The sequence below is a fragment of the Lepidochelys kempii genome, chromosome 1 (assembly GCF_965140265.1).
Source record: "Lepidochelys kempii isolate rLepKem1 chromosome 1, rLepKem1.hap2, whole genome shotgun sequence".
Lineage (NCBI taxonomy): Eukaryota > Metazoa > Chordata > Testudines > Cheloniidae > Lepidochelys > Lepidochelys kempii.
In genome coordinates, this window is record NC_133256.1 from 326,081,812 (window position 1) to 326,104,612 (window position 22,801).

The window sequence follows — 22,801 nt, forward strand, 5'->3', positions numbered from 1 at the left end:
AGTTAAAATCCCAGTTGTCATTTTCTTATTAGTTAACAGATTGAAGTAAAGCCAACACACTACCTTGTCTTCACTAGAATTTTACCTCAGGTTAGCTAACCTGAGTTAAGAACGCACCCTTTGCCTAATGAAGACACAGCCTTAATGTTCTGGGAGTTTCAGTGGTGGCTTTAGGGCCTTTTTTGAACCCTGCTCTCAGGTTTGGAGGACCATAGAATCAATGTGATAAAATACCATGTTGCATCTTAATTGGAGTGTACTGTATTTGACTCTCTTAATTTAAAACAAAGCTTTTCTTCTGGCAGAAAACTGGATGAGGCAAAGGTCTCTAAATCTCAGAAATAAAGAGAATGTTAAGTATTAACATTTTTTAACTTTTTTCTAGCGTCAGCATTTTAGCTTCCCATCCATCTTTATCTATGGACATACATCTAGTGGCAAGACCTATGTGATGCAAACTCTTCTAGAAACGTTAGAGGTAAGAATAAATTCTTATGAAATTCATAAAACACTTTGAGGTTTTTTAAAAAATGAGGAATTTTAAAAAAAAGAAAAAAGTTCCCAAACTAGCTACTTTCAGTTTGGTGGAGAACTGCAAGAACAATTTATTTTGCTCCTATTTCTTGTCTGTTATTCTTACAGTATCTCTCCCACGTATTGCTTGATGCCACATAAAACATCAAAAAGAAAAGGAGTACTTGTGGCACCTTAGAGACTAACCAATTTATTAGAGCATAAGCTTTCGTGTGCTCTAATAAATTGGTTAGTCTCTAAGGTGCCACAAGTACTCCTTTTCTTTTTGCGAATACAGACTAACACGGCTGTTACTCTGAAACATAAAACATCTTCCTTCTCATCAAGGCATTTTGGATGCTGCACAACACAATGCAAATTAAAATAGAATAAACTCATAAAATTCAAAATTGATAAAAGGAAATGTTCTGGAGTTGGTGGGTCTAGTACAGAAAGGTGGGTGAATGGTAATTAATAAAGGGCCAATGTTGATCATAATAAGCCTGGCTAGAAATTAAAAAGAACAAGCAAACAAAAAGGCTTTTTTTTTTTTTTTTAAAGTGAGGAGTGGTAAACTAAGATGGCTGTCTGGACTGACTGCAGCAAAGATATCACTCACTGATCTGAGACAGTCATTTACATATTACTTTTTTTGAGCTGAGAAATTCACCTTTAAATCTATTTTATTTGCATATAAAACTGTATTGGTATGCATGCTACAAATACTAAATACCCAAATTTTACTGGTTGTTGGCTATTTGTATTACAGTGATGCCTAGAAGTTCTGATCATGTTCAAGGCACCACTGCACTAGGTGCTGTACAGTATATGAGTAACAAATTAATCATCTGGTAATCAGAAATGCAACATTCACCATTTTCTAGCCATTACAAAATTAAGAATCTGAATAACTCATGTGCAAAGCCATATAACTGCTTAAATAAATATATATAGATATAGCGTATCCTCCTGGTTAGCAAAATGAAGTACCAAAATATACTAACTGAAGTGAATGATTCTCTCTCTAGGAAAATTACTAAAGCACAAATGCAAAATAAGATTAAAATCAATAATTTAAGTTTTTTTCTGTTCACTGATTTAATTCATGATTTAAAATTAGGGCTCTCAAGCAATTAAAAAAATTCTTTTTAATTGCATGATTAATTTTAATAGAATACCATTTATATAAAAAAATTTGGATGTTTTCCACTTTTTCAAATATATTAATTTCAATTACAACAAAATGCGAAGTGTACAGTGGTCACTTTATATTTATTATAAATATTTGAACTGTAAAAACAAAAGAAATACTATTTTTCAATTCACTTAATACAAGTACTGTAGTGCAATCTCTTTATCATGAAAGTTGAACTTGCGAATGTAGAATCATGTATAAAAAATAACTGAACTCAAAAACAAAACAATGTAAAACTTAACAGCCTACAAGTCCATTCAGCCAGTCGCTCAGACAAATAAGTTTGTTTACATTTGTAAGAAATAATGGTGACCTCTTCTTGTTAACAATGTCACCTGAAAGTGAGAACAGGCATTCGCATGGCACTGCTATAGCCGGCATTGCAAGATATTTACATGTCAGATGCACTAAAGATTCATATGTCCCTTCATGTTTCAACCATCATTCCAGAGGACATGTATCCATGCTGATGATGGGTTCTACTCGATAACGATCCGAAGCAGTGCAGACTGACGCATGCTCATTTTCATCATCTGAGTCAGATGCCACCAACAGAAGGTTGATTTTTTTCTTTTTTGGTTGTTCGGGTTCTGAAGTTTCCTCATCAGAGTGTTGTTCTTTTAAGACTTCTGAAAGCATGCTCCCCACCCCATCATTCTCAGATTTTGGAAGGTGCTTCAGAGTCTTAAACTTTCGGTCAAGTGAAAGTGTTCTTACAACGAACGACATGCTGGGTCATCATCCGAGACTGCTATAACATGAAATATATGGCAGAATGCAGGTAAAACACAGAGCAGGAGACATACAATTCATGGACGCATGTCCTCTGGAATGGTGGCCAAGCATGAAGGGGCATACGAATGTTTAGCATATCTGGCAAGTAAATACCTTGCAGTGATGACTACAACAGTGCCATGTGAATGTCTGTTCTCACTTTCAGGTGACATTGTAAATAAGAAGTGGGCAGCATTGTCTCCCTTAAATGTAAATAAACTTGTTTGTCTTAGTGATTGGTTGAACAAGAAGTAGGGCTGAGTGGACTTGTAGGCTGTAAAGTTTTACATTGTTTTGTGTTTTGAGTTCAGTTATATAACAAAATAAATCTATGGTGAAAGCGCAACTTACAAATGTAAAGAGATTGCACTACAGTATTTGTTATGAGGTGAACTGAAAATTACTATTTATCCTTTTTACAATGCAAATATTTATAATAAAAATAATATAGAGAGACCATTAGACTGCCATAATTGAAAGCTCATTTTGCAAACCTGCAGTCGTGAGTTAAGAGTGTTTAAGAGCTGATTTGAGCAATCTGATAAGGCAAATAAGATGTCATATAAAATATGAGCTTTGAGAATCTTAGAGCTAGGCCAACCTAACTTTGTCCACCCTGTTGGCGTCTTTTACCTTGTTTTATTGATGTGCCTCTTCCTTTACATGACTTTTTTTGGCTAAAAATTGCATCCTGTTTGCGCACTTAACCACTTGAATTTTTGTTGCATCGATGGTGGTGCTGGAGTAGACCCAGCCCCTCTCCCTTTAATTGGTTAACCGGTTAAATGATACAATTTTAATCATTTTAAAGAGTTATCTTTTTAAACTATATTTACATCTCTAGTTAGGATAAGTTCAAGAGAAGGCCTGAAGTGGACAACAGTTTTGTATACTTAGTAACCATTACATCCTTGTGGGCATCTCCATACATGAGGGACTTAGAGCATGTTCCATTAGGTCGAAAGTAGCCTCTACAGCTTGTCTGAAGAATATCTATGTTGCCAAGTTATGCTACACTGAGTTGAAACCATACACTTAGACATCAGTCACTTGACTTGACAACTAGATCTTTGTGCAGTTTGTGAGAACAGTTCTTTAAGTAGCAGTAACCACCATTCAAAAGACAATTTGTTTAAGACAATTTAATCTCCCATGAGTGAGGCTCTTCTTTACAGTACTCAAAAAAGGAGATAAGGATGCTTTCTACTAAACATTGTTTGCATAGGTTGTCAGCATGTATCCACACTTTCCCACATCCACTGAGCCTTTTATATGGGTTCTAATTAAGTGGGACGAGTGTAATGAGCTCAGTACCGGGGCTTCTATATATAACCTTGCATGCGAGGTTTGGTTCTGCAAGGAATGTGTGTGTCCTAGTGACTACTGCTTTCCAGACGGTTTTGATGTTCAGTGAAGAAGAACATATATTTCCTGAAGAGTGAGGTTCTGTGCCAGCAACCTATTTTAAGAGCTACAGTTGCTAGGTAAGTAACCTTTCATTCCTTCTATATATGTGAGTGAGAGATTCATTCCATTTTTATTATTCTATGTTGTTCCATTAAGGCAGACAGCCTTAACTTTTGAACATTAAAAAGATACTGCCAAAATTGACAGGCCTAAAATTTTACTTAGAAGTAGCAGTAAAATCACCCCCCCACACACCTTTTTAATTTTAAAGCTCATTTTAGTGCTGAGATCTTTCCTCCCCCAACCCCCACAAAGTAATGGCTGAAGCTGTGGAAGAAGTCACAAAACTTGAACTCTTCTGCTGTAAACAAAATAAGAGCAGCTCTGGGTTTTCAGATGATTAGGGGCATAGGTTCTGGTGAAGTTTGTACATAGATCGTGCTGTCTCTCTAACTGGTCAGTTTCATTCCTCTGACCAGTCATGGAGTCAGGGTGGATTGATTTAAATCGCCAAGTGCAAAGCCTCAATTTAAATCTATTTTAATCAGCTTTTCTATTTGTACTTCAGTTATTTTTCTGAAGAGAGGTGCATTCTCATTGGTTGATACAACCATTAAAACATGTTGATTTACAGCCAAATAGAGCCTTAACACTACATTTGGTACTTCTTTTTGCTACCTAGGAGGGTACGCTGTAACTATATACATTTATTTAAGAAGTTATATCTTAATATTTTCAGATACTTATTAATTGTACATTTTAGTATGTTAAAAATGGTGATTGATTTATTGCTTATTTACTATATAATTAACTTTTTGCTCATGATTTGTGTCAAGCTGCATTAGGATGGTAAATGGAGTTTGTTTAAACACACAAAACAGCATGTAAAACTTACTTTTTATTAAACAAAATCTTAAAAGTTTTGGATACATAAACTTCTCTAGTCAAAGTGTTTCACATTTACAACTAAATGATTTATTAAACAGAGGGATTAACGGTAGTCAGTGAATTAAACTAATTATTTCAGGTCAGCCTAGAAAAATAATACAACAGGCTGACCTATTGTGCTATATTTATGAAGCTTGGCCACAAAAGTTAATGTTTTCCCACTGATTCTTTCTTTATATAGAAAAACAGTCTTCAACTCCGTTTTTCATAAAGGCCCATGGTTTCAGAATATTTTTTTTATTTAAATGTTTTAAGAAATAATATGTTTAGGCCTTCACATATTTTGTATTAAATTCACATTTCATTTTAAACAGGCTTATTTTTAAAAGAACTTATTATAATTTAAATAACAAAATAAAAAAGTCATCATTTTTATAATCCACTCTGAAAGGAGTTAAATATGTAAATAACCTTATGGAAATAAGAATCTTATGTATTTCAATGCTTTGACTATACAGGACTTCACACACTGAAGAAGTACGAGTTGTGTACTGTGTTCACACAGACCTGCAACCCAAAACAAACTGATAAAGCTAAATTGTAGCATAACCGCCTTGAAATGTCGATATAAATAATGCTGTAAGGTGATCTTAGGGCTTCTGTTAATGAAAAGTGTTGCAGAAATTGATTTGAGAAATGAAGTGAGGAGATGAGAACCTGAAATAGTGAAGCAGTCTTTGCTACTGTAAAAGCTCATGGCAGGAGTATCTTTGAATACACATCATGCTATATGTAATGCTTCCAATCATCAGCACATTTTCACAGATAAATCATGGGTGCATGCTTCTGACAGTGCATTGGAACTATATATCAATACCTTGTCTCAAGAGCGTATGTGGAAGTTGCATTCCAAATATTTTTTTCTATTTAAACTAAAATCTAGATTTATTTAACATGAAACTTTACTGTCAAATGGAAGTCTGAGACCCAGACTGAGTCAGACGCTTTAGACCCAGTATGTGTAATAGATTAAAAAGTGTGTTTGATCAAAAATACATCCTTCTTTTTTCTTCTTGTGAGTTATTCTGAAGAGGGATTTTTAAACATAATTTACACTGAATGTTTCATATTAGTAACTCGGTCACAAGATAATATGCTTAAAATCTGTTTAGTTGCCCTTTGTGGTATGTAAAATTTTGAATTGCTACACATATGATAATCCATTATTGATCATATTTCTGTAAATATTGTGTGCCTCTGGGGGTGATGCAGTTTATTCCTATGTCTGGGGAGCAAAGAAATTAGAATATTGAGCTCTGATTTTTAACCATTTAGATTATTTTTTATCATTTTGTATTTCTTTCAATATAATTGTCTCTCTCTTCTCCTTTTTTAGCTTCCTCATGTGTTTGTGAACTGTGTCGAATGCTTTACTTCGAGGCTCCTTTTAGAGGAAATTTTGACCCAGTTGCAGAACCTTTCATCTGAAAATAAACACGGTTCTCATGTGCCTTGTGACACATTTAATGATTTTGTACGTCTATTTAAGCAAGAAATTATTACTCAAGATCTACAGAATCAAACAGTATATATTGTAAGTAATTTAATTTGCATGTTTCTCCTGTTTTTATTTTGCTTAACTGTATTTATCAGAGTTCCTGTATGTATGAAAAAATAGGTGTTGCTCATCAATTTACATAGTTTCTGTACTGTGCTGTGTGAGCCCGAATCAAAGCTTATTGAAATTAATGAGAATCTTTCAGTTGATTTCACTGGGGTTTGCTCAGGCCCTATATGCCTCTTTTTAGAAGACTATTCATGTGCAAATACTAATAGTAGATTGTGCTAAATAGTTAACTAAACATTTTAACAAAAAAATGTTGCCAGTAGAGAGAACGGAGTTGATTTATAATGAGGCAGAGAGTCAACCTCACAAATCTCTTTTGGGAGATAGCTCTATTAGAGAGAAACCAAATGGGGGAATAGGGGAAGCTACATGGGGAGTACCCAAGTGGAGAGAGTAGCTAGGCTAGCACAGGTTTAATCTAGAGGTCATGCTGATTGGTTCCAGTGGTGAGCTGGAGCCAGTTCATACCGGTTTGCACGAACTGGTGGTTAAATTTTGAAGCTGGTTTAGACCCGGTTGTTAAAGGGGTGGGGAAGTTCAGGTGGGACGGACAGGATGTGGCCCGCGGGACCGTCCTGTCTGTCCTGCCTGAGCTCTCGGCTGGGGAGGCTCCCATGTGAAATTTTACTGACCCGGCAGTACTCCGAGCCTTCGGTGGCACTTCGGCAGTGAGTCCTTCACTCACTCCGGGTCTTCGGCAGCATTTCGGCAGCGGTTCCTTCAGTGCCACTGAAGACCCGGAGGGACTGAAGGATGTGCCGCCGAAGACCCGGAGCGAGTGAAGGAACCAGTTCTTGAGCTTCTGGCAGCTCATCACTGATTGGTTCCCTTATAAAAAGGGCTGTTTAACTCCCATAAAACTTCAATCTTCATTAGCAAGATTTAAAACTCAGTTCTTACCTGTAAAGGCAGCCAGTGTGGAGAAAAGTAGAGCAATGAAAAGTTAAATTGGCAAAATTTTGTACTTCACGTGAACAATGGATGGAGGAAGAAAGGAGTCCAGCAGAAAGACTATAGTTGTACTCCAAGTGAAAAATAATGCATGAAGTATAGTTGTAGTAGCAGAGAACTTCAAATAATATAAATAGTGGACGCACTCTCCAGAATGTATTTTCTTTGGGGAAAAAGGGAACAAAAGATTTGTTAAAGGAGGCCAAATTGACTATGTGACTAAAATTGAAGGTGTTCAGATCGCAAGTTTGATACCACTGGAAGACCTTTTTTTTTTTCTTTTTTTTTTAAATATTCTCTCTAACCAGTTGAGTGTGGTGGTTTGCCTTACTTGAAGTCAAGTAAGGAAGAAGTGAACAAGCGTGTTTAAACATCTTCATGTAAATTTTGCAGGCACAGCTAAATGTTTTATATTTTTTTAAAATACATACAGTATTGAGTTGATGAAGTTCATACTCTGTATAGTGGATTCATTAATATCTTGTAACTTATACAGGAGTGTTTTGAATAAAGTTTGAATATTTAAAGAACATGGAAGGTTAGTCAGAACTTTTTTAATAGATAGCTACAAAAGTAAAATGAGTATTCTTAAACATGACTGTAAGATTGAAATGTGTGCCAGGGAATTTTACATAACACCATTGCTTTCATATTGGTATATGACTTAGAGGGGAAAATGCTTGATTTAAATATCCGTAGGAACATTTTATTTAGCATTACTATCCCTCAGAATATTAGACGTTACTTGAAAATTGATATTGGAAGACAGGGCATTAAATACTGTGAAATGATCAATTGTATTGGGTAAAATGTTGCTAGATGAGGAGAATTACTTGATAAATTAGCGTGTTTCAACTCTGTTAATGGAAACAGATAGGAATTGGGGTGGAAATCAATTTGTGGGAATTAACTTGTCTCCTCTGGATTTATTAAAGGATGGTTTAAATTGAGATTGATGAAAGAACTGTGTACTGGCAGCATAAACTGGCAAAACTAATATTATTCTATTTGATTTCTGGGGTAAATCATTTAAAATATTTCAGCCCTAATGAAATCAGAGAAAATTAAGATAAATGGTTGCTCTCAGGCAAAGATTTCTAATCCAAGAACAGGTATTGAGCATGAAGACAAAATGATTTGTTCTATCTATTTGAAAGATGATGCTGATATGACTTGTATTTATTCTTACATTTAGAATTAGTGTTCTTTATAATGTGATTTAACAATGAAATTGTAGCAATATTAAAAAAAAAAAAAAAAAGCTAAAACATATAGCAAAAGTTATTCCATATTGCTTTCTGGTTGGGTTCATAACATCTGCAATTATAGGCTGTTGGTATTTGAGTGTGTGGGTGATGAGCCACTAGAGGTGCACCAACAACTACTAGCATACAACTGGTCATGTTATCACTATATATATTATCTGCTACAAAAAACCCAGTCTGATGTGTTGATCTGTTTTGTTTTTTTTTTAAATTGTGTACTACTGTGCCAGAAAAAAATAAGTCTGAAGAGGGAATCTCTTCAGTATAATAGATAACGTTTAATATTTTCATTAATAGTTTAGTAAGTCAGTTTGGGATGTTAGCCTTTGAGTATGTATTATGGTGCAAAGGGGCGATATAGAAAGTGACTTGGAGATTCATTTATATATCTTTTCAGTGACCTGGACCCTAGCTGTGCATTGTTAGACGCTATACATTGCTTAGTCATAACTGAAAAGGCCAAACCTATCAATTTGGATGTGGATTTGGACAAAGGCATTCCAATTTGTTTGCTTCCCACTTTATTATTAATTATTTGTATTACAGTGGCACCTGGGAGCCCTGATCATAGACCAGGAACCTATTGTGCTAGGTGCTGTACAAACGTGGAACAAAAAGCTGGTTCATGCTCAAAGGAGCTTACAATCTAAGTATAGGACAAGAGACACATGGATCTAGACGGATGGGGGAGTACAAATAAACAGTGAGACAGTGTTAGTCAACATGATATGCCATGGTCTCTCTATGCTAGCAGCCTATGGAAAACAGTTGCTTAACACATGCTTAATTCAAGTTTTTAGAACTTGATGCTAAACAGTTACAAGGGAATTTTGTTAAAGGAACACTAGTGAATATCTGGTGAGTAAAAATGCATGTGTTCCCTCTATAAGAAATTCTGAGTAAACTTGAGCAGTTCAGGTTTCCCAGAACAGATATCTTGAGTTCTGGTCCAATCAGACTTCAGTCTGAAATCTTGGGATGATGTAATCTTTACTACCTGAATAAAACAGATTCCAATAACATGAGCCTTTGTGACTGGGGTACTGCTGTATAATGTCCGTCCCAGTTTTGTGTGATCATGAAATACCATTTTTTAAATTCGACATTCCTTAATTTTCTACCTAGTGCTCTTCTTCCATGAGCAATGAAGATTCATGCCTTTCAATGGTTTGGAAAAAAAAATCATAAATAAAACTTTTTGAAAAGAAGGAAACTCATTAATGAGAACAGAATAATATAATCCTCTACAGATCTGTAGTGTCATTACAGCAACAATAATCCAAAAGAAATAATCAACTTTAATATCAGTAGTTAAATTCAGCATAGTAAGTGGAACATAAAATAAACCTGTGTTTTCCCTCTTTTATTCTTCAGTGAAGGTATTAATTGTGTTCATCTTAAGAATTCTTTAATGAATTATAATCCGCAATATTTTCACTCTGGGTAAGGCTCATTTCTCTCTTCAATATAGTAATTGTTTATGTGCAGTTGTGCCCATTTAAAAAGTTGATATTTACTAATAGTTACCACATAGTGTTGGTTTTTTTTAGTTATTTCTTGGAGCAGTATTAGGCTTCCACGTAATAATACAAAGAATCTTGTAAATCTCTGGACCTAATTTTTGAGGCCAAAATACATTATTATTAGAAGAAAATCAGACTCTTTACTCCTGGGGGAATTCTGCACCAAAAAATCAATAATTCTGTGCACAATTTTGGAAATTCTGCATTTTTATTTGCTAAAATAACACAATATAATCATGCTAGTTTCAATTATTTTGGTAATTTATGTCAAAATATCTGTCAGCAAGTATGTCTGTAACAATACAGAGCAGGAAAAAAAGATTCTTGTAATTTTTTTTTTTGACAAATAGATTTCTGTATTAATATGCCAAGTAAGAACTTTATGTAATTCATTTAAATTACAATACAGAACTGTATTTTCTGCCTCTGTCAGAAACAGCGCAAAGGCTTGGGGGAGTCAGGGGTAACAGAGGAGCTGAGGGAGAGGGAAAGAGCCTGGAGTGAACCTGGAGGGTGTTGGGTGTGGGTGGGAGGTTTTTCTTTGGGGCAAAGGCGGATTATTAGGGTGTTGGGATGCCTCCCCCATGCAGACTCTGGCTGACCCCAAGCCTCTTGCATTGTCAGGCACATCTGCCCGGTCTCTGAATTCCTCATCCCCATGGGTGTCTTCAGCCCCCCTTCCCCATTCCTACGCTCAGCGCTGTCACCCTACTAGCTCCTGAGCCCATGGTCCAGTCTGTACCCCCCACTAGCCATTCTCAACCCTAATCTGACACATACCACCCCCAGCAGCCCTGTGTGACCCACTCTGTCCTAACCTCGCTCCGCCGGCAGGTGCTCTGATGAACTTCTACTCCTGCTGGAATTCTAGAGCACTGGGCTTAGAATTTTTGTATTTTCCCACACAAAATCCATTTTGCCTATGTGCTGCAGTTCTGCCTCTTGCCCAGAGGAGGCCGCTGTGGTGCTAGAACAGCCAGCATGAAGGCAGCTGGCTGTTCTGGTGCCCCAGTGGCCTCTGGTGGGGAAAAGGCAGAACTGCAACATGTCTTAGGCAAAATAAATATTATGTGGGAAAATACAAAATTATGTGAGACAGAGGAATTCTGTGCATCCACAGATGTGCATAATTTCCCCAGGAGTCTCTCTTTATGAACCTCAGAAGGATAGCTACATTGAAAAATATTAAGCAGTTCCTCAAACACATTTAGTAAAAGGTAATCTTGATGGAAAAAAGTATTCTTTTGTAATAACATATTCATGCAATATCCTAATGGGTGGGATATTTTAATCTTCTGAAAAAACATAATGCTGGATAAAAATGAAACTTTTAATTGGCTGCTTCCGATATCATGGCTTTATGAATAATACTCAAATAAGTCACTGATGCATTTCCACTTCATAACTGCAGTAAGACATGACAAAGTTGGTTTCTAGGGGGTTATCACTTTTCTTGGATGGCTAAACTGCTAAGGCTGCTCCCATCACCCTTGAAACAGCAATCCCCCAGACATGCTCTGTTCGTGTCTTACGACTTCAGTAGTTACCTTTGCCATCCAAAGTTATGGGTGAAATGTGGCTCTATCTGCTGGACTAGAAAGTTTTTTTAAAATCCACATAAAAGGTCAGAATAAAATTGAGTATATAATATTTGTTTGTTAAAAGGTGCTGGATAAAGCAGAGCAGCTGAGGGAAATGGAGGCAAATGTGTTGCCAGGGTTTCTTAGACTACAAGAAATGGTAAGTAACTGGGTAAAGTATTTTTGATGTATATTTCATAGAAGTTAAAGATAGATACAGGGTATTAAATCATCTACCCATTCTCACTACCAGTGAACTCCCTAGAGTAGAGAAGTTTGGGTATAACTTTTTTTTTTTTTCCTGAAAGTTGTAACTTTTTGCAGAATTTTGGTCAGCGGCAGAACTCAAATCAGAATTTAAATATCACCATGGTCTGTCGTTTTGTGCTCTGTTTATTATTCCATTTAATATGTTGTCCTGTAAGGTCTGCTCTTTTATGCATTCTTTTGAAGCTGCTTCCACTGTACACTGCATCTTCTAAAATATGTATTGCTTTTTGAGCTTACAAAATTCTGCCACTCTTCAAGGTTTTTTAATAGTTGCCAAAGAGTATAAAAATCTTGGAAGGACTGTAAGGTATATAAGGAGCAACTTCTAACTGAAAAGAGCTTAGCATAGCTCAGCTCCTACTGTCTTGGTTAAACGGTAGCATGCTCTTAAAGCTTGGCAACTGGCTGTGAGGGGGTGCAAACCATCCTGAAACAGCTGCTTTAGTGGGAGCTAAACCCAAGTGTAGCGAGTGCGGGGTTGGACAGATGAACCATATTCCCGGAGTGTTTGTTTTTTTGCAATTTCTCCAGCAGTGTCTGAGAACCCTTTGTGATGGCCCTCCTGGAGACAGGTGCAAGGACTCTTGGAACATTGGTCATGCAATTGTGGCTAGTCCTGTTTTTATCACCCGCAGAGGCTCTCTGACTTTTGGTGTGTGTGTAACAATCTCTTAAGAGTTTACCCTGTTGCAATAAGGCAAAGGCATTACTCTTTTGGGATTTTGTTTGGGATAGGAACAGAATATATTTTTCTGCTGCTCTTGCTAATGATTTAGGAAAGGACTGGACTTGAGTTAAAGCCCATTAAAGCTAGTGGGAGCCTTTCTGTTGTCCGTTGGGCTGTGTTGTTTTGTGAAATTGACTATTCCAATGGCTGTGGAAAGCTGTAGAGACTTGATGTGCTTGAGTTAGTGGATGGGACACTTTGTAGCTGTATGTTGATCTTGCTGGCAAGACACTTCTGTAGGTGCGTGTCAGTGTCACTCACTTTCTGCCTCACGTTTTCTTAGCAAATAACTTGTTTAAAGACCTAGTGTAAAATAAATGAAAAACGTGGTCGTTTACATTTTAATAAATATTTTTTAAATTGCTGATTAATTTGCAGCTGTAGAGGTAGATTAGAGAAGCATATCAATCCCCTTGCCTGTGGTGGGGACAATATTTAGGTAATTCATAAGCACTGGAAAATAAATAGATTGTTCCACCTTTCCCTTAAAGAATATTTTTGTGCAAGATGGAAACTGTATCCTGAATCATTGCACATCAGCCTATTGTAAATCTGTTTATTATATTTGAAGCTACCAAGAAACAGAAGTGTATGTAAGGAAGAATTGCATGCGCTATGCTTTTTCTGATAATCTGTGCTAGTCCCTTTTTCAGTTGCACTTTCTGGAATCCATGTGCCACACTACTTTTCTGTTTACTTCAGTGGTTCTTAATTTCTGGTGATTTTTGTATTGTGGAAGTAACCTGAGGAAACAATTTTTTACTTTTCAACTTATGGGCTGCTTCTAGAACTCTGAAATCTCTTCACGGAAGAATCATACTGGAAGGCATCTCTCTCTACTGCTGAGTTTTTAGTACAGTTGCAATCTACCTGCGGAGATTAAAGAATGTAGCATTATATTTGTATGGTATAAGCTCAGAATATTTTGAGGATTGATTGGTTTACCTTAACCATGTAGTCTTCGTTCACTGAGCAAAATCTGTCCTAACAGTAATGATAGATGAAGATGACCCCCACAATGACATGTGGAATAATGGAATTGCACATTCTATTAAAATTGTATATGACATGTGAATATGCTAGCCTGTTTTTCTTTTTTTAAAGTAAGCTCTCAGATATTTTAAAAAAAAATTAATAGGACATCAGAATTATTTCTCTCTCTCATTCTTAAATTGTGGGAACTGTGTAAAATAATTTTTCATATAGAAATATTCTCTAATGACCAACTTAATATTAAGTTGGAACTTGCATAATGCCACAGACTTTGCTGAGGTGAAGGTTTAGTTACTTACCAGTCATAACCACATTTAAGATGGCAAAGCAATCAGTTAAGTACAGAGCTAACTTTGTAGTGTCATGAGTCAGATGACCTTTATAAATTAAGCCTGAGTGTGTTCCCTTCACAAAATTTTGGTCCTCCTTTACCTCCTCAACTTGTTCTGTACAATCTCCTAATGAAATTCTGGGTTTAATTATTGAAGTGAAATGTTGGCTTAATTTTGGGAAGGGAAGCAACTTCATATTGCCTGGTATCCCAGGTCCCTAGTAGCTTAAATGTCAATTAAACAGCAAGAGATATACAGGAATCCCAGATAATTATGAAAATTGCAAATGTATGAGCTCCTTGATTAGGCCACCCAAAGACTTATTAATATGCTAATAATTTGTGTTAAACACTAAATTTGATGAAATTCTTCAAATGAAAAATCCTAACACTTGTTCTTCTGATTAATATTTTAACATGCAAGGTGACCTTTTCCCTCTTTCTTCTTACAGACAGACAGAAATGTCACTGTTATTTTCCTTAGTGAAATTGTGTGGGAACTGTTTCGTCCAAACACTGGATGCTTGGAGCCATTCACCTTGTATTTTCCTGACTACAGCATAGGTAATTTAATTTTTTTTCTACTTTTTTTGTTGAATGAATAACTAATATTAGTACTTTGGATCAAGGACTTTCCATCTAAGCATTTCAAACACCCAGGCCTGGTTTACATGTGGGGGGGAGAATCAATCTAAGTTACGCAAATTCAGCTACGTAAATAACATAACTGAAGTCCTTGTACTTAAATCTATTCACTGTGGTGTCTTCACTGCAGTGAGTCGACAGCTGACGCTCCCCAGTCAATTCTGCCTGCACCTCTCGTTCCTGTGGAGTACCAGAGTCGACGGGAGAGCGCTCGGCGGTCAATTTATTGCATCTAGACTAGACGTGATAAATGGACACCCCCTCACACCGCTCTTCCCCCCCCCCCAGGATCAATCGCTGCCTGTCGATCCTGCGGGTAATGTAGACAAGCCCTTAGTTTTTTTGTTAAGCAATGAGAGGAGGCTGAAGCCTATGTTGGTTACTAGAATCCAGAAGGCAGTGTTTTGTTTTTTAATAACTAGAGGTGGCTTTGGTAAAATTACAAGCTCTATATTCCCAATCACCCTCTACTTAGGCATCAGAGATACCCTCCTTCTTCTTAATTCATGTAGATTTCCAATATGGATCCCCTATCTCAAACCACACACTGCATGCTAACTAGTGAACTGCCCACCAGGGTCAGAGACTCCAGCCTTCTCATGTCCTCAGTTTTCCTCCCAGGGAACACCCATAACACATTTTGCTTTTGCATGCAGTCTGAGAACATACCACCCCCAATTATTATGCCACTTTAGTCTGCGAAGCCCAATCTACCTCATCCATTTTGACTAGAAATCCCATTTTACTTTTTTGTTCTTGTTTGAGAATTGTTTCTGGGGATCCCCATTAGTGAGATGCACATGGCCGTCACAGGAAGAGCTCAGCCAGCTGATGGAAGTACAGGAGCATGTTGGGAGATCTGAGTTTCTCCCCCGCAGCTGTGGTTAGCTGCAGATGTTGAGACTGTTTCTATATCCTTTGCCATTTTGGCAGCATATGGTTTAAGGCTTTTCTTGTAATTAGTTGTCAGTAAAGTTAGTGTGGTTTAGCGTTGTGATGGTGTTTAAGTTTAGGGGGTGTGGTGTGTTTTTTGGGGGGGTGTGGTTTGTTGTTTTTTATGTTGAGGGAACCGGGCCATTTTTGGTTTTGTTACCCCTATTGGTAGGGTTTTCTTTTTGCTGTTGATTTGGGTTCTACTGTACAGCTGACTATCATTGTTTGGCTTGTGTTGCACTTAATTTTTAAAATATGATTAGTACAATAAGACAATCGCCAGCTTTTTGGGGAAAAAATTCAAACTTGTTTATATCTGAACAGGACATCTACAAAAGATTCTGTCCCATTATCATCCTCCAGAATATTCTGCTGATTTCTATGCTGCGTACATTAATATTCTGCTTGGTGTCTTCTACACAGTCTGCAGGGACTTGAAAGAGCTTCGACATCTGGTGAGGGATCCTCTAGATTTATTTTTCTTGTCCAAAATGTCAAAGGCTAGATTTATTGTTCAGTTTGGATAAAGAGCATGTCATAAGCATATTGCATCAAAAGGTACTGGGCTTATTTAAATCAGTTAGTGAGGTATGGGTGTCCTTATATCCCTGGGGGCTTGTATCAGTCTTGTCTCTAAGGAGGGCCTCACCAGACCTGCAAAGAAACTGATCTTAAAAGAAAAAGGGAGAGTCAGTCTGACAGGAAGAAATACTACTTGCCACATATTTGACATTTTAAGTAGGGCTTTTGAGAGGTGGATGGCTAAAAATAAAAAGGGACAATTACCTGGATATTTTCCGGAGATGAACAGTCTGCATTGCTCTCTTCAATAAGATTCAGTATTTTTCCAGAGTGTGTCATGTTCATTTGCTGCATACAGCAAAAATCAGCTTTGTTAGTGTAAACTCTTAAAAAAAAAAAAAAAAAAAAAAGGGGGGGGGGGGTTAACCTATGGAAGAGTGGAATTCAGCTTTGAAGAGTTGAATAGAGTCAGACACACCAAATAAATCAATGGGACATCCTGATATTCTGAAATATTTTCATTACCATGATACAGATTTATTTTCTATTGATGTGAACACCACACTGCAAGGCAAGGATGTTGCATGGTGGTTACTTTGTGATACTCCATTTAACAGAATAGCTGCTTTCACTCTCCACTCCTAGGCCTGAGAGGTAAGGTAGTTTTCTCCCTTGTCTTAGCTGTTGAGGTATGGGGAGAAGTTGTATAGGAGGGAGCAGCTGTTAGTGGAGGGAAAAGGCTTGGCAGCAGTTTCCTTCTGATCTCCATAAAACACTGACTAAAAGCTTGTTAATCTGCTTCTGCTACACTCCAAATGTTGCCTTGTGTGCATTAGAACATAGGAACGGCTTTAGTGGGTCAGACCAAAGGTCCATCCAGCCCAGTGTCTTGTCTTCTGACAGTGGCCAATGCCAGGTGCCCCAGAGGGAACAAATAGAACAGGTAATCACCTAGTGATCCATCCTCCTCCGTTGCCCTTTCCCAGCTTCTGGCAAACAGAGGTGAGGGACACCATTCCTGCTGATCCTGGCTAATAGCCATTGATGGACCTGTTCTCCATTAATTTAATCTAGTTCCTTTTTTAACCGTTATAGTCTTGGCCTTCACAACATTCTCTGGCAAGGAGTTCCACAGGTTGACTGTGTGTTGTGTGAAGAAATACTTCCTTTTGTTGTTTGAAACCTGCTGTTTATTAATTTCATTTGGTGACCCCTAGTTCTTGTGTTAGGAGAAGGAATTAATAACACATCCTTATTTACTTTGTCCACACCAGTCATGATTTTATAGACCTCAATCATTTCCGCCCTTAGTTGTCTCTTTTCCAAGCTGAAAAGTCCCAGTCTTATTTATCTCTCTAAATATGGAAGCTGTTCCATACCACTAATCGTTTGTTTCCCTTTTCTGAACCTTTTCCATTTCCAATATATCTTTTTTGAGATGGAGCAACCACATCTGCACTCAGTATTCAAGATGTGGGTGTAGCATGAATTTATGTAGAGCAATGAGATATTTTCTGTCTTATCTATCCCTTTCCTAATGATGCCCAACATTGTTAGCTTTTTTGATTGCTGCAGCAGATTGAGTGGATGTTTTCAGAGAACTATCCACAATGACTCCAACCACGATCTTTCTTGAGTGGAAAGACCTAATGTAGACCCCATCATTTTATATCTAGGAGTTGAGTGTTTTCCAGTTTGCATTTATCAAATTTGAATTTCGTCTGCCATGTTGTTGCCCAGTTTTGGGAGAGCCCTTTGTAACTCTTTGCCGTCTGCTTTGGACTTAACTATCTTGAGGGCTTCCCTTCGCTGAGGGTCACTGAGGGAATTTGCAGACTTCGTGCTTGCACTTGCAATAAACTGATGCACCAGAGCCTTAAAACTTTAAATCTCATAACATCCATGTTAAGTACTGTAGCTAGTATAGTAAGTAAAAGCCAAAAGTTTTTAAGAGTCCACTAATTATGCGTACCTCAAGTTTTGAATATGTAACTGATTATTCAGGTGAGATCAGTTGGAGTCATGAGTTCTTGATGTGTCTGAGTATAACATTCAAGTCAAGCAGCTATGTATGAAGGCATCCCAAATTAGTAGGCACTTTGAAAAATTGGGCCCAGATGACTTGCTCAGGCAATGTGAGTTATTAGGAGAGCAGGCAGACGACCGCATGAGTCCTGACTTCCAGTCATATCCTCTTACTTCTAGATACACTGCATAGTTTGGAAGCATATCAGGCAGATAGTTTGCCTGATACAGTTAAACTACAATTGTTAGAGGCTATGTTTGTTTTTAAATGGACATTGATTAAAACAGTGGATGAGAGAAAGCAGCACAACTTCATAAAGGCAGTTTTACAGGGAAGAAAACTGCCTTTGTTTCCACTGGAAATTAAATGCAAAACTTCTTACGTTTTGCTATATTGTATAGATATGAAAATGTAAATTTTCACTTTAGAAAAGCAGTACACAGCAGGCAATTAAACACACCTACTACAGACTACATCTGGTGCATAGTTTTGTAGAAACATGGTTTCTGAATTTGATCCAAAAGCTTTTCTATTGGTCCTCAGTTCTGTAAATGTTTCTATACTCCTATTAAAAATTCTAATAGAAACAGATAACCCAAACATTGCAGCGGTGCACAGAGGATCTGAAAGTGAAATTTACTATAATTTAAAAATGAAACTGATTCTATTACCATTGTCCAAACTGAGAAAGTCAAAAGCAAACAGGTAAAGAAATGTTTTATTTTATCTGACAGTGACTTGTGTAATAAAAGTTAAAATTCTTGACTTCAGCAAAACTAATTATTTGATTGAATTCGTTCATATTCAGATAAGTTTACATATATGTGCATGCACATTTATTTTGAACAGACTATGGGAAAACCACTGAATTTCACAAAAGCTAAAGTAAACGATGGCTTACGGTATAGTGTTCTAAGCTAGTTAATGGAATAATGAATACATGTTAAAATATGGAAAGCTTTAATTCTGTCTGTATTGCTATCAAATCGGAGTTAATTGTTCAAGGAATGAGATCCGATCATGATCTGCCTGGCAGACTTGGGTTTTTAGGAAATTTGTGCTTCATTCAATTGTCTGTCTATCTTGGGAACACTGAAGTAACCAAAGCAAAGGAGCATGGGGGTATGGAATTTTGACACTTCTATTCACCTTTCAGATTTTTATAGATGATGTATGCTGTATCCTTAATGCTTGAAAATAAAGCTTAAATTCTGAATTGGTAAAAGTAGCAAGAGGTCAGTAGTCAGCCATAGCTTACGTTTGGTAATTCCATGCACATCTTTCAGTTAACTTCCCCCCTCCCCCTTTTTTTTCCCTCCCCAACCCTAAATTCTGACTGGGGTTGTGGGAAGGGGAAGAGAGTGGTTCCCCCCTCACCTCCCATATTGCCTTCTTCCTTCCCCTCTTTGTTACCAGACCAGCTTCACTGTAAAAGCTCTGAGTAAAGGCAGGGAGGCCATCTTTATTCTGCATAAAACTGAATTGGCTAATAGCTAAGCTAGGCAGAGCTGAGATCTTGGCTGACTAAAGTAGAGCTGGGTGGGAAACGTTTTTCCTATCCCACAAAAACTGAAGATTTCACAAAAATGTTTGCAGTTCTGTATCAGGACAAAGCCAAGACCTTTCAAATTTAGAGAGGGAAGGTGTAGGCACTCACCTAGGATGTGGGAGACACAGGTTCAAGTCCGTGATCTGCCCTATTCAGACAAAGTATAAAATGAGGGGTTTATTTCAAAATGCACTTAATCATTTAATTTTTGAATGTCTACATTTTGCCTTAAATCTAACCTATGAAACATCAAATCAGTGGGTACTTGTTCAGTAATGAGCTACTTCTTAGTTACTGCCAAGGAGCATGATTGTCTTTACACAATTTCAGTGGTTATGATTGCATGACTTGAATTAATAAAGAAATAAGAGATTATGGATCTTTGTTGTATACAAGTCCCTTGATCTTTAGCTCATTTGAGTTTTGAGATCACTGCATGGTTAAACAAGTATAGACAATAGTAGATAAAAGGATCAAGATCACAGACCCAGCTTTTTTCCCCTGTATCTGTGTATCTATAGCTGTCTTGGTAAACTATTGTTTACTGTGTTTCACTGATAAAATTGAAGATTCATGCTAGTGTGTGAAGTTAAGTTAGAAGCAGTCTTTTTCTTAAGAATACATAGAGAATAAAAATTAGCATAAAGGATTTGTCATTATGCTCTTTTCAGTTCTCATCAATGTTGCACACGTAATTTATGATTATATGTATGTTTACTTTAAAAAACAAAAAAAACCAAAACCCACAACCTACTATCCTGTTCACAAGACTGTTAAATGAGCTGTTCAGAGAGTGGCTTTTCGCTGTAATATTAGAGTATGAGGCCACTTAATGTGTTTACTGTTTTAACTTTCTGATATATTAAGTTTTATATTCTCACTTAAACACACATGCACACTGTATTTGAACATTACTTAATATGTTAACTGGTGCATTTTTATTGACACCGAGACGTTATATGGATGGCACCTAATAAGTTATTTTCCTGGACATCAAGCTAGGTATGTATCTCTTGGTGAGTGGGAGTAGGGAATCAGTGGGAACAACAAAATAGTCAAGGTACAACACTGGCATACACAGGATCTTGTTGAAAATGTAATTTTTCTGTTAGTTTTGATAACCATATGCTGCAATTTTGAATGCACCAGAGAAAAATAATCCAGGGTATCTTTAATGTACGTTCTCTTTAATCCTATTAAAAGGAGCAGCAAACTGAAAATAAATCTTAAGCAATGCAAACACTTGTGGTACAGTCATTTAATTATTCTGCAAAAATTACCATAACTTAGAAGTAAAAGTGCCCAATAGTGCACAAATAAGGCTGGCTAAGAAGAAAGAAGAGTCCTGTGAAAATAGGAGTAGAGCTGCCACACATACTACCCAGCTAGTTTCCCTAGAACTTCGTATGTCCAGCAGTCTGTACCGTGTGTTGTTGTTTCTTCTTGGAGACAGGCTAGACCTGTGTTCTTGTGCTGTTACTGGAGTTTATTCCTAATTCTCTACCTGTCAGTACAATAAACTGCAGGATACAGGCTTCTTTTTGTAGTGTCTTTTTTTTCCCTTAAAAATCCACCTAGATTTTTGTCAATTTTAAATTAGATCCTGAGCCTGTATGGCTCTCTGTAAGCTTAAATTCCGGGGGGGGGGGCACTCTTGAGGGCTTGAGAGAAGGAGTGTATGGCCTGACTCAACCTCCTTTTATTCATAGGGGGGAAAAAAAGGATAGTTGATAGGGAGGAGAGAGGAAATGGGGAGGCCAGGAAACATTCTTCTTTTGCGGCACTCGAACAGCCCCATGCCAATGGTGCAGACTTCCTGCTGTGCCAGGATCCTCAGCAACAACAGCACCAGAGCTAAACGTCATCTACTTTTACACTTTTTACCTATAGATACAGTATGCTTGAAAGGATTTGCTACAGTAGTTGAGTCATTCAGGTTTGAGGGGCTCAGCCCTGCAGGCATGTATGTTCTTGAGCAATGGTCCCCAAACTGTGGGGAGCACCCCCCCCCAGAAGGGCACAGAGAAACATTCTGGTCGGTGCAGCAAGGCCCAGGCCAGCCCCCATGGGTGGTGGGGAGGGAGAACCACCCGGCCCCACTTGACCTCCTGCCGCAGCTCAGCCCTCATTCCCTCTCCGCTCCCAGGCCAGTTCTGCCTCTAGCCCCAGTTCCTCCCCCTGCTCCACCTTCAGCCCAACCTCCTGAACTGAGGAAGCCTTGGCTGTGCAGTAATGGGGGCGGGGCGCAGACAGATTCCATTACTGGTAAGCAGGGTGCTTGATAGGAAAAGTTTGGGTACCACTGTTCTTGAGTAATTTTGCTAATTGGAGTTGTCCCAGAGTCATCAACTGGTCTACTCACATGAATAAAGATACTGTCTGTAAGGGTTTCAGGACCCAGTCCTACAGGCTTTTGTATGTGAAAGGTCTTTTGCATGGCATATGTTAATATAGACTAGTATAAATATTTCATAACTTTCTGAACTACTCTACATATAATAGAATTTAGATTAATGCACACTGCTTTTTACTGCTGCATATGTGTTTTATGATTTTATGTATCACTGTAAATACGGTTTTGAAGCTGCATTGAAATCAATATGTTGATGTCTAGGTATTACTATAAATGCTGCATAGAGCTTTCTAAAGATATGGGGGCAAAGTCATTAGTTGGAAAGGTTGCTGTATTACAAAATTCCAAGTATAAGGGTCACAGGGTCCACTCACCACAAATGGCATCTCCTGCTGGCCATCCTGGGGATTTAGCTGTGCCAGCTTGCGCTCTCCCTCCAGCATGGTTTTCACCCATCTTGTCTCACTCTGCTGCCCTGCTCACTCCTGGGTCTGTAGCTTCCTCTGTGTGGCTTGGTCCTCTGGCCAGGCCACTAAAGTCCTCCCCTTCTAGGGTATTCACAGTCTTTCCAGACCTGCTGTCTGACTGGTGTCTCCAATGCCGTAGCCACTCCTGCGGTGGCTGGTAGGGGAAGCCAGGCCCACATTCTACACTGGGTTCCAGCCCCAGGACCCTTTAACAATCCGCCACAGACCTACCTCTTGCTGCTGGTTTTCTGGGCTTCTTCCT

At 37.8% G+C, this 22,801-nt stretch overlaps 1 protein-coding gene across 6 annotated transcripts in view; it reads left to right on the forward strand.

The window, feature by feature from the left end:
* ORC5 (origin recognition complex subunit 5) overlaps positions 1 to 22,801 on the forward strand; it is a 120,610-nt gene that overhangs the window by 5,369 nt on the left and 92,440 nt on the right. For 5 of the 6 annotated variants that reach the window (XR_012156834.1, XM_073328522.1, XM_073328526.1 and 2 more), the window contains exons 3-7: positions 386 to 478; positions 6,174 to 6,371; positions 11,809 to 11,883; positions 14,497 to 14,608; positions 15,947 to 16,077. Coding sequence is in view for 5 of the 6 variants with exons in the window: in XM_073328522.1 (XP_073184623.1) it covers positions 386 to 478; positions 6,174 to 6,371; positions 11,809 to 11,883; positions 14,497 to 14,608; positions 15,947 to 16,077 (609 nt within the window). In the remaining variant the exon portion in view is untranslated. The remainder of the gene's footprint in view (positions 1 to 385; positions 479 to 6,173; positions 6,372 to 11,808; positions 11,884 to 14,496; positions 14,609 to 15,946; positions 16,078 to 22,801) is intronic. The other variant, XM_073328525.1, reaches the window with a different exon arrangement.